The 13,225-nt window shown below is 34.3% G+C and overlaps 1 protein-coding gene across 2 annotated transcripts in view; it reads left to right on the forward strand.

The window, feature by feature from the left end:
- Positions 1-1,740: 1,740 nt before the first annotated feature.
- Positions 1,741-13,225, forward strand: part of ccdc186 (coiled-coil domain-containing protein 186) — a 51,377-nt gene continuing 39,892 nt past the window's right edge. For both annotated transcript variants that reach the window (XM_056469001.1, XM_056469002.1), the window contains exons 1-3: positions 1,741-1,851; positions 7,593-8,428; positions 10,190-10,316. In XM_056469001.1, the coding sequence (XP_056324976.1) occupies positions 7,614-8,428; positions 10,190-10,316 (942 nt within the window). In that variant the 5' untranslated portion in view covers positions 1,741-1,851; positions 7,593-7,613. The remainder of the gene's footprint in view (positions 1,852-7,592; positions 8,429-10,189; positions 10,317-13,225) is intronic.

Here is a 13,225-nt window from a genome sequence, read left to right on the forward strand (position 1 = left end):
CACCTATTGTATTATATATATATATATCTCAATCAATCACTATCAGACAACTTTGAAATGTTAAATTATTTAAAAGAGAAATGGAATTTAAACTTTATTTATGTTTTTGTGCTGCATGTAATAGAAAATAGCTTGTTAAAATGACTGCATTGTAAATAAATTAATAAATATTGTGTTTAGCTGGATAAAAATGTCTATTTTTATTTTCTATATTTTATTATTCATTCGTTCATTTTCCCTACAGCTTAGTCCCTTAATTAATCAGGGCTCGCCACAGCGGAATGAACCGCCAACTTATCTAGCATATATTTTACACAGCAGATGCCAGCTGCAACCCATCACTGGAAAACACCCATACACAATCATTCGCACACATACACTACGGCCAATTTAGTTTATTCAATTCATCTATAGTGCATGTCTTTGGACTGTGGGGAAACTGTAAACACGGGGAGAACATGCAAACTCCACACTGACCTGTGAGAAATGGCAACTGACCCAGCCGGGACTCAAACTTCTTGCTGTTATGTTACAATACTAACCACTGAGCCACTGTGTCAACCCTGATATTTTATTAATAAATAAATATTATTCCACATTTTGCAAATTGTAATTTTACCTCTAAACAACATGCTATTCAATTTTAAGCATTATCACAATTATTAAAATGTTATATAGTATTAGTTATTAGTTATTTTAGCATATAACACACACACACACACACACACACACACACGCACACACACACACACGCACACACACACACACATCCTTCAGGTGCTCCGGTTTCCCCCACAGTCCAAAGGCATGCGGTACAGGTGAATTGGGTAAGCTAAATTGCCCGTAGTGTACGAGTGTGAATGAGTTTGTATGGATGTTTCCCAGAGATGGGTTGCAGCTGGAAGGGCATCCGCTGCATAAAACATGTGCTGGATATATGTTGGTGGTTCGTTCCGCTGTGGCGACCCCGGATTAATAAAGGGACGAAGCCGAAAAGAAAATGAATGAATCAATGGAATGAATGAACACACACACACACACATGCAATTTATTTACACACAAATAAAAAAAAAATTGTTATAATGTGTCTGAAGTAAATTTCTCAGAAAACTACTTTATAAATACTATTTCAAACTTACTTTGTGAAAAATTAACCATGATTTATTTATTTATTTAGGGTAAAAACCATGTATACGTGTGCCCACAGTTATATTACAAATATTATGGTTGAACTATAATTAATTGGGAATTTACTCTGGTTTAACTGGCTTACAATGATCTCTATGTTAGTATAATCATTATCATCACCATTATCATTATTATTATTTGTTGTTAATATTATATTTAGATTTTTTCATAGTTAATTATCAAAATAGTAGTTTGATTTGGCATTTATAAAGTAGAAAAGCTAGAACTAGAAAAACACAAAAGGGAAGAGTTTTTAAAATAGCTTAAGGACTTCCGGGCAGTTTAGTTTGATAGATTACATAGAGGATACATCGCTAAGACAATTTTCTTCATTTTTGACAGCACTGTTATTACTAACATGAGTATTCATTCCAAAACATAAACGAGTCTAAATGTAAATTAAATCTATGTAGTCTTTAAATAAGTATTTTGCAAGTTATTTGGGCCAATGGGGCTCTACCTTTCGGAGGGATTTAAAACTGCAGTTCAGAGTAATCGTTCTCTTTCCATCTCCGTTTTACTAATTCTTCGCTATCAGTGCGTTCAGTCAGGGGCCATATTGTTGATGTGTCACATCGGGAGGAGATCACTCAGACGGACTTGACACTCACTATTCATCAAAGCAGCTAGTATATGGCATTTTAAATGGATTTAACGTAACCGGTAAGTCACATATCTTAAACTAAAGCATTCAGGTCCTGATTAAAAAACAGCTGTTTATACAATTAGCCCGAAAGCTAGCCAGTGGGTGAACTCAATGGCAGCTGGATGATATACTACAATTATCAGTGTATTATCAGTATTATATACTATTATACTACTATCGTGGTGATGGAATGTATGTCATGTCGTAATCGAGTATGGTTGTTAAAACACATCGGATCAGAATAGGAATGTTTACAAGGACCTGATCTTAACCTCACTGCAAAATTTGAGTTGGTTTTGCTTTTTTAAATGTTTTTGTAAATGGCTATTCTATAATTACTGACATTATCGTAGTGATTGTTTGAATTTAAGAGAAAAACGCAGATATTTTCTTATTAAACACGTTAAATATGACATATTTAGGTGAGTTAGCAGCTGTGCTAAAGCTAACTGCACCTGTGTGGGAATAACAGGATGTGTCGCTGGATTTATCACGGCAAAATTAACAATACGATATTATTGCAATGTTTATTTTGTTCTTTTATTGTTGTTTATGACTAAAATAGCGTGGTTGGTGTGCTAAAAGATCTCATTGCTTGTTTTTGTGGGCAGAGCTCAGTCCATCCTCCTCCCCCTGTAGAGTTAAAGAAGAAATACACTAACGTGATGTGTGAGACTAAAGATAAAGAAACAATGACAAGATCAAACACAGATAAGACCAAAAAATAAAGGAAGTTAATCTGGACAGGAAATTGCTTCACTTTTCAAAGCGAGTCAAAAACAGAAACAGTTTTCCTAAAAAGTGTGGTAGTGTTTAGCATCTATGTTTAAAAATGTCAGTGAGTGGTGACAGTGGAGATTACCTGCTTTGAGAAAGGTATGAGAAGCTGGTGACCTTTAAAGCTATAGTTGAGTTAATGGCAACCTCACATATTGTGCTGCAAGAGACAAATGTAGTTTCTCAGTATTTGTGTACTTTATTAATATTTGCTAATATTTTATAATCCAATATATAAGGGTCAAAGCCGGAAAGGGAAATCATCTAAACTAATATTTAAAACTTTTAAATGTGGATTTTATGTCATAGTTTTGTCTTGTGATTTACAGATGACACATGCTGTATGACAAAAAAATTGTCAAGCATATTTAGAACCGGAATGATTTGATGACATTATATGACTCCATTTAAGGTTTATATTGCAGCTCCAAAATAGCCATTATTTGTGATTTTGAATTTTTATATTTTGCCACAATCCTTTAAATCATGCTTTACTCATTTGTCAGCAAGAACGTCTTTTCACCTAAGCTTATAAACATTTTAAATGGTACAGGTCAGCATTGGTATGTAGTTTTGTTTATTTGTTTATACAGGTTACCCTGAAAGATGATGTAAGTTTACACGGTGGTTTTGTGCACAATGTTTTCTGTGTATAAAAAAACTATTTTGCGAGTTTAATTTGATGCAAATCCAGCTTCTCTAATGTAGTAAATGGAAAAAGAAAGTTTTCATATTTAAATTTGTTCCACATGAATTAAAATAACAATACAAATGATGAAAACAAACACTCCGTATTATGCAAGCTAAACAGTTGGCGGAGTTTATGCATTGTAAATTCAGTAAATTTTAAGTAAATTCACAGTAAATTCAGATGTTAATTTACAGGGATAAAAAATTTTTGTTTGTTTTTTTTTACTTTTTTAGTGTCATAAATTATTTAAAAATCTATTTTGATATTGAAAAATATATTTTGACAGAATGTGGTTGGTTTTGTTTCCCACCTGTAACATTTCCAGAGGTAAAGAGGCTTAAAGGGATTAAACCTTAAAATGAGGTTAAACTGAGGTAAAGTTTTTTTTTTTCATTGTTATTCATTAGACAGTGGTTTTGTGCTTAATGTCTTCTGATTAAAAAAAAAAAACTCTTTTGCGAGTTTAATTTGATGCAAACTAAAAAAGGCTTCTAATGTAGTAAACAGAAAAATAATGTTTTTCATTTTTGAATTTGTTCCAAGTGAATTAAAATATCAAAACAAACACTGCGTATTTTGCAAACTGAACAGTTGGTAGATTTTGTGCATTGTATATTTTGTGCAGATATTAATTCACAGGGATAAAGTTAACCAGTATTTCCATTGTATAACATATTTAAACATCATTGACAAAATTCATTTTTTAATATTTTGATAGTTTACAGTATGACCTGTTTTGTTTCCCAATTGTAACATTTCCAGAGCTATAGTGGCTTATAGGGATTAAACCTTAAAATAAAGTTTTAAAAACACTGTGTTTTCCCCTTTATTAATAATAATCTTTTTTTCTTTATTAATAATAATAAAATATATTTTTTAATTATTATAAGAATAGACTGTGCAACACAAGGCTTGTAAATGAAACTTGTGTGTGCGCTCAAGGTTTTCAGGCGAAGATTCATCCCTGTCTCTCACACACTGCAATCACCAAAAATAGGTCTGTATTGTAAGAACAATCCTGATACTATTCGTAACACTTTCTTGATCATCCTGCTTTATAGGCCACTAGGCTTCTCACCCAGTTTCATCAAGCAATGTGATTTACACTCAATGCCAGAGCTGTGTTTTTATTTGTGTCTCATCTATAGGAATTTAGCCAAGAATACTGTAAACTAAGCACTGAATCTTAGTACAATAGTGACGTATCAGGCACATTGGGCGTGAGTAGGGTGGACCACTTTAGTTTCACAATACTGACTGGCTTCACTGAAATGACTCCAGGTTGAATGAGAGTTGTTTCTCTGGTTAGCAAGGGAGTATTTCACCACAGTCATGGAAGTGTGTGGGTTTGGACGATTGTGTAAGCTATGAATAGGATAGTTCACCCAACTGAAAATTCTGTCATCATTTACTCGCCCTTTATTATCATTCCATCTTAAATGTAGGTGATGTTTTTTTTCTTTGTTTTTTTAAACCAGGATAATGCAAAAGAATATTTTTAGAAAGGTTTTGGTAATTCATCAAATTTAAGCTTTTCACTCACATGCTTCTGGTGATGTGACAATAAAAGTGATTTGTAAATATGTGAAATAAAGGAGGGCGACACGGTGGCACAGTAGGTAGTGCTGTTGCCTCACAAAAAGAAGGTTGCTGGTTTGAGCCTCGGCTGGCTCAGTTGGCATTTCTGTGTGGAGTTTGCATGTTTTCCACGTGCTAAAATTGTCTGTAGTGTACGTGTGTGAATGAGTGGGTGTTCCCCAGTGATGGGTTGCAGCTGGAAGGGCATCCGCTGCGTTAAACATATATGCTGGATAAGTTGGCAGTTCATTCTGCTGTGGTGACCCCGGATTAATAAAGGGACTATGCTGAAAACAAAATTAATGAATGTATGAATGAAATAAAGGTGGCTCAGCGGTTAGCACTAGAGTTGGTGTTGCTGTGTGGAGTTTGCATGTTCTCCCTGTGTTTGCATGGGCTTCCCCCACAGTCTAAGACCTCTGATAAATTAGAGGCTAAGCCGAAGGAAAATGAATGAATAAATGAATTAAATAAATAAAGGGCAATATGTTGTTAAAGGGAAAGTTCATCCAAAACTGTAAATTCTCATCAGTCATCAAATTTTTTTTCAACAGTAATTTTTATTTTAAACATCGTCATACAAGTTGACAGTTTAAAATTTTCAGTTTAACAATAAAAAAGTAAATAGAAACAATAATAATAATAGTAATAATAATAATACAGAGTAATCATTTACTCATTTTGTTTTGTCGTTTCAAACCTGTTTCTTTCTTTTCTCCAAAAGAAGATATTGTGAAGAAAGCTGGAAAACCTTTGACTTTAATATATTTGTTTTTCCTACTATGGAGTCGTTTTTCAGCTTTTTTCAAAATGTCTTTTGTGTTCAACAAAAGAAAGGAACTTGTAAAGGTTTGGAACCACTTAAGCGGTGTGTAAATGATAAGTACATTTCCATTTTCATCATAATTCATATAATAATCTTTTTAAAATGTCAGGTTTATTCCACAGATTGATCAATTTGCTTTGCATTTTGATCCACATATTAGTTTTATTTTGCCTATTTTTTTTTTTTTATCTGGAAGCCATTGAAGTCAAATCTTCTTTAAAAGTCTTGTGAAGTGCTTTGAAATGTGCATTTTTATTTGTTGTTTGACGAAATGTCAACTGAAAAGTGTAGCTCCTCCCTTTTATAAAAACAGCCAATAACACTTTATTTTTTATTTTTATCACAGCTCAGCCAGTGAGAGTTGTTGAGCTCAAGTGCATCAGATGAAAAAGGGGGCGGGGCATGTCAGATACTAGAGAGCATTTGATTGGTTAAAGGGCACCTATGGTGAAAAATCTACTTTTCAAGCTGTTTGGACAGACATATGTGCATGTATGGTGTATAGACCGTCATATTGGGGTGATATAAACACACCCAGTCCTTTTTTTTTAAATTTAGCAACATAAAAACGGTGGACCAATTGGAGCGGTTTTCAGTTCGACCGCAACTTTACGTAGGAGTGCGGTCCCCCCGCCCACCGAATTGATTGACAGCTGCGGGTATTAACATGTCCCGGTAGTCATGTGTATAATCATATCAACAAGACCAGACGTGCGCAAAGCATCCGGGGATAAAAGGTGTGTTCAGTTTGATAGGATCATCAATCATCATCAAATGTAAACAAGAGTGAGTTTCACATGTTTAAAATGTTTTAAAACAGTGCACGTGTGTAATGAATTACAGCGATTTAGCCTAGCTTTACTTCATCAGCACAGCCGCATGTCAGAACAGTTATAAAGGAAGACGCTTCAATCCCGGTTTGTGGACGTTAAATCAGGTTTATTTTGTACATTAACATAACAGATATCCATACAGCAGTGGATATTAACCTGTATCCTGTCACATTTGCGTGCAAAGCTAAACGAGCGCTCTGTCTGTGTCTGTGTGTGTGTGTGTCTGTGTGTGTGCGCGCGTGAACTTTGTGTGACTCGATGCAACTGCACAATAAATACTCATTGGTAACGTTCTTACTGTAGTATTTCTCGCGCGACGTGAGATCAGCTTCCTTTAAGTCAGTCTGTTGTCTGATGCAGCCGAGGGAGGAGATTGAGGCACGGAGAAAGGCACGTAGAAACGGTGGGCGGGAAGGACTAGCCTTAAAGGAGCAGTACACCAAAACCGCCACCCAGTGCAAAAATGTATAAGTAGGAATTTAATAAAAGTTATAATAAATAATCTGATGGGTGTTTTGAGCAGAAACTTTACAGACACATTCTGGAGAAGCAAAACACTTATATTAAATCTGAAAAAAGTGGTAACCTAGGTGCCCTTTAAGATTTGATGAAAAACCAAAGTATGATATGACGTGAAAAAAAAATTGATCGTAGAAAAACTACAAGCTTTGAATGTTTATATTAATTTTATATTCTCTAAATGCTAGTTTTGTCACTGTTTTGATGCACACTAGCTTATAGATATCCTTTAAACTAAAGAACTGAAAGTAACACTTATTTATTTTTTCATTTTAAATTAATTTTTATTTTAATGAGACCTTTAATGCTCTAATGAAGAGAAAAAGTCATAGCTTAAATGGCCTGAGAAAAAAAATTGGGGGGGGGGCTGTAAAAACATGTGATAATATAATAGTCAAATGTTATGCTTTATTTGCTTTTGATAAAGATATTTTATGGCCGCTTATCATTGTCAATCATAAAAGTCACGTTTTATCAAGAGGTGCTGTTTTGAAGTTTACATGCATGTAACTTGTGTGTGTGTGTGTTTTCCAGTGACAGCAGCTGAAGGAGATCATGGAGCCTTTGGATAGTCAGAGCGAACTGAGCCCTGCATCTGATCCCTCTCCAAGTCCAGAAGTCAGCACGGGTTTGGAAGGGTCAACCAACGTCCTTAGCAATGGGAGTGGACCTGTTTTACAAGAACAGGAGGTTGAGGAGCAGACCGAACCTGACAGTCTTGAACTGGATGCTTCTCTTTCAGGTAGTGTCGACAAAGAAGCTCAAAGACAAGACATGCACATGGAAGTACAGGAAGATGAAGGATCTGGAGAACATAGGCAGACTGATGGGAACATTAGCTGTGATAGTGGAACAGCCTCCATCGAAGACTCCAGGACTCAGGATAATGCTGCAGAATCCCTTTCTGTTATTCTTGGTGGACAGTTGGAATGTTCTGGGATGGAAGAACCAACGGATGCACTTCCAGAATCAGAGATAGAGGAATCTTCTCCGTCTGTTTTGAATGGGGCAGATGAGTTGAAAACAGCCAATGGGCCGACAGAACTTACCAGAACTCATATGAATCCCACATCATCTTCTCAGGGCGAGGAACTGCCTGATGTTGTTTCAGTGCTTCAAAACTCTCAAACCAACTCCAACTTGAACCCATACGACACAGAGTGCAGTAGAAAGCTGTTGTCAGAGATCGAGCGCTCGCTGTCACAGGAGTCTCTGCTGGATGAATTGGAGGACGAGCTGTTGAACAGTCAATCGGAGGGCGTCCGGAAGGGAAGTCCTCCTAATGGGCTTCAGAAGGACGAGAACTCCATGGTTTTATTCGAGAAGTGTGTACAGTACAAGTACTCTCAGCAGGAGAAAGCCATCAAGGGGTAGGCTGTTGATTAATGTCATTTGGCTCTGAGAGGTTATAGTCCACTGGTGCTAGATTTATGGCAGCAGGAGACGGTAAATCATTAGTTTAATTTGACGTTCTAAGCTGCGTTAAAATTACACTTCACTATCTTCATTGTCATTGTTTGTGTGGCAATAAATTCTACCCATTTGTCCCCACAGAAGTGTCAGATAGTCGAGGGAAATTAATCAGAATTATATTTTTTAATAGTAATTATAGAATTTTTAAATATAATTTAAAGGACAGATTAAGAACCTGTAATTATATTATGCTTTTATGTGTAATAAGCATCATATAGGTTTATTTAAAGTAGTGCTGGACAAAGATTAATCGCGATTAATCATATCCAAAATAAAGGTTTGTTTTGACATTGTATATGGATGTGTATTGTATGTATATCACCACAACAAGGAATCGGTACTCTATATCAGCTGCAAAATCCTGATCGGAGCATCCCTAGCTTTGCCCCAACTTGGCTGTCAGAGCAGCAATACTCCCCTTGGCTGTACAAGACTGATCTTGGTAAGTCAGTAAATACACCCTTAAGAAAAATAAGTATACTTATGTAAAGGTCAAGTATAAAAGTATACTTTATTTAGTACGTACTTAAGCTCAAGATGCACTGCAGTGACAAGCTGCACACTTTGTAGATAAAAAAATATATAAAAAATAAATGTTAATTTTTAGCTTGTACGGTTGTACAGTTCAGAAAATAATTCAGTTTTTTAATATATACATATCTATATCTATATATATATATATATATATATATATATATATATATATATATATATATATATATATATACAGATATATATATATATATATATATATATACAGATATATATATATATATATATATATATATATATATATATATATATATATATATATATATATATACAGATATATCTATATATAGATATATATATATATATTCTTTGAGTTAGCAGGTTTGATAATAATAAATATGCTCAGTATACTCGCAAACATGTATATTATGTCAAAACAAACTTTTATTTTGATGTAATAAATCATGATTAATTTTTGCCCAGCAAAAGGAGTGCTTTTGTGAACTATTTAATGTGATAGCATAAATTATACTGAATTATAAAAGTAAGATTTAAATTCAGAACAGGATGAATGATTGTTTGGATGATTCAAAAGAGCAGTTATGCAATCAGAGTAAGTTTTGATCATTTTATTTCATTCATTGAAAGAACTGACTCATAAGATCGAAAGAACACTCATAACTCAAGAGTAAAACCACACAGTAGATTGGTCGTGCTTTATTTTATTTTTTGAAAGCCCATAACTCCTGTAAAGGATGATTTATTTTGTTGTGGTGCCATTGATTATTTTAAGCTGTGGTCACCCTTAGTGTTTCTCCTCTAAACCCCCTCCTGTTCTGCCTTTATTAATTTTTGCAAGGGCATCTGGCTGACTCTCATATTGGAAGCGGTCCACAACCTGCTGTTAATATCGTCTGAACAGTGATGCTCACAGACACTTGTTTTCTATGCTAATCTCACATTGCCTTTTTCATTATGGCATATTGCTGTCTGATACTTTGAGAAAAAGAATAGCACTTCTTCTTGATGTGATTTTGATCAATATTTTAGCACAAATATGCTTCATTTAACAATAAAATCAGATATGACATGTATATGAAGTTCAGCAGCTAAAATACATTGCTGTTTGCTAACATTAGTAGTGACAGCTGGTGACTGATTTTCAGGTTGCTTGAAGAGAATAAGAAACATCAGGAGCTTATACTGGGCATCTGCTCTGAGAAAGACAACATGAGGGATGAGCTGAAGAAGAGGATGGAGACAGAGAAACAGCATCTTTGCACCATTAAGAAGGTAATGGCAACCATATGTTGTTTGCTTTGTGTGTTATACGTTTGAGTTTATGTCTGTCCAAACATTGCAATACACTGAAGCGTTAAGAAACAGTGCTGCAAAAGTGTGCAGTTAAGTGTAAAATTCACATGTTGCCTAAAGGCATATATATTTAGACCATGTAAATATTTGCAGTCGTAAGATTTTAAAATGTTTCAATTAATTGTCTAAATGCTCATTAAGCCTGCATTTATTTGATGTACACTAAAAAAATAATAGGTACCACACAATTCCTTTATGGTATCTCATCTTAACACAAATTAATTAAGTTAACGTTATTGTTTTTACAAATTTAAGTGGTTGATCATTACAATTAAGTTGGCCCAAAAAACCCCAGAATAAACTCATTAGTTAAATTGTAAAAGGTATTATATAAAAAAGTACTTTCTAATTGAATAAATTACCAATTTATTAATCTTTCTAACTATAATTAGCAAAGACTACTCTAGTTTCACTAGGCGGTTGACTCTTAGATTTTTTCAGAATTTTTCAATGAGTGTGTAGTACTAATTAACAGCATTTATTGCAAATATCAATATTTTGTATGTTCATAACATGCCTTACTCTCAATTAAAATACTATAAAACTATATTATAAAATAAATATAGAATATATTAAAATATTATATCATACAGGACGGCACAGTGGGTAGCGCTGTTGCCTAACAGCAAGAAGGTCACTAGTTCGAGCCTTGGCTGAGTCAGTTGGCATTTCTGTATAGAGTTTGCATGTTCTCCCCGTGTTAGTGTGGGTTTCCTCCACAAGTCCAAAGAGATGCACTATAGGTGAATTGGGTAAGCTAAATTGGAAGGGCATCCCCTGCGGTTTATTCCACTGTGGCAACCCCAGAATAATAAAGCAGAAATGAAAATGAATGAATGAATTATAACTTGTATTATATTATTAATGTAATTATATTGTTTTTAATTTGTATTATATAATTATAAAGTTATGGGACATTCTACCAGAAACAAACATTATCTGTCCCTGAAATAAAAACATTAATACGGTGAATAAAAAGTATTTCATCCCAAACATTTCTAAATAGACTGATGCTTGATTTCTTCTTGTTCTGTAAAGGAATTTGTCATTCATTTGGTTCTCAGATTTTTGTTCTTTATTAAAAACACTTGAAGAAAACACAAGTTTACAAACCCTGTCATTGTCTTTGTCCTCAGCCTAACTGAACTTGCAGCTTTAATAGTTTTGTTATGCTAAAAAAGCTTGAGAAATAGCAAGTGTAAGTTGTTATCATTCACATCAATTGATTAAAAATGAAATTCTAAATAAATGTAAAAAATAAATACTACAAATATATAATACTATTAAATTTACAATTGCCCCCATTTTTCTGTCAGTCCTGTCACACTTTGTGTTAACATAAAATGCTTGTAATACACCTTTAATTGAATTGAACACATTGAATTGTATGATTTTATGCTTGTTCTTTGAGGATGACAAGCTTAAAGGTCAGGCCCTGTCACATTTTTTTTCTAAGTGAAAATGTATGTTTCTGGTAGAATGGCCCTTATGTTTAATTTTTTTTCCAGTTGGTCACAATAACAAGTGTTTAGTTTCCAGAATTGAAAAAAATCATATACAGTATTCAACATTCGAAGTGAATCAAATGTTTTTCAAAATTGTCCTAGGACAAGAATGGGTGTTGTTCAATAGATTTAGGACAACTTTAAAGAAAGTTGATGATCCACTTCAAATGTTGACTTCTGTATATCATATATATTTGAACAATTTTTACTATTCTCGATACTGTTTAATTTCTATTCACTAGAAATCTCAATGGCATTATTTTAGCATTTTAATGCCTCTTCAGGACCTGAATGGTCATTTACGACTGCCCCTTGAGAACTGATTAGAGAACACTTGTTTGCTGAAGAGCTTTCATCTGATACTGGAAAAGCGGGTTTGTGTGAGAGTGACCCTAGGCTAAGCCAGATCATAGTTCAGTCTGAAAGAGCCCTCTGTCATAGAGGCTAAGAACACAAATCAAACAGAGTAGCCTGGGGAGGACACATGGAGAAGGAGTAATTAAGTGTTGCAGTAATGACATGAAACTGTTGTGATCGTTTTGTTGTCATGGTTTCTCCTGAAGTCAGAACAGGCATCTGAAGTCACATAGACAAACCCTTCTTCTGAATAAAGCCTTGCCTGTCCCTTTACTATTGATTTTGTTGTAGCACCGTGAAGAATGCTTAACACTAGTATTTTGTTTGGTTTTTTTACACATGGTTGCCAGAATGGGAGAATGAGATGTTTTGAGACCCAAATAGAGCCTTATTTCAATTAATTTAATTCGAGTGTTACTTATTTAAGTTTTAGTTTAGTAGAATGGACATTACATGTTGTAATACAATAGATTGCGTTCAGTTTTGGGTAAGTTACTTTAAAAAAGTAATTGATTACAAATTACTGATACTGGAAAATTGCAATCTGATTACGTGAAAAGACGTGATATGTGAACGGCCCCATAAGCAGCTACGCTTCTCTTCACATTGAGAAAATACCTTTACTCCCGATCCTGCACAAAAATTCAATTTAGCCTGTTTTTGGGAGACGGTTTCCTCCATGGTGACAAGTATTGTCGTAGAATACGTTCTGTTGTAGTGCTTAAAGTTACTGGTTGAGTTAAAAGCAGTCGAAATTCTATAGAATCTGGACATACCTGCATTTCATAGCAATATTTTAGTTTTTACGCTCAATGAAGTCAAATTAATGTCTGTATTTCTACTTGAAGAAGCAACCGGTCTCAACAGCAGCCATTTCAGCTCGCGGTTTCCAGCTATTTAAAAGCGAATGCTTATTAACTGACGTTGCAGCGGAAAGCGTGATTTTTTTTTTTTTCTTCTAAAAAC

Source organism: Danio aesculapii, chromosome 12 (genome assembly GCF_903798145.1).
Source record: "Danio aesculapii chromosome 12, fDanAes4.1, whole genome shotgun sequence".
In the NCBI taxonomy this organism is placed as follows: domain Eukaryota; kingdom Metazoa; phylum Chordata; class Actinopteri; order Cypriniformes; family Danionidae; genus Danio; species Danio aesculapii.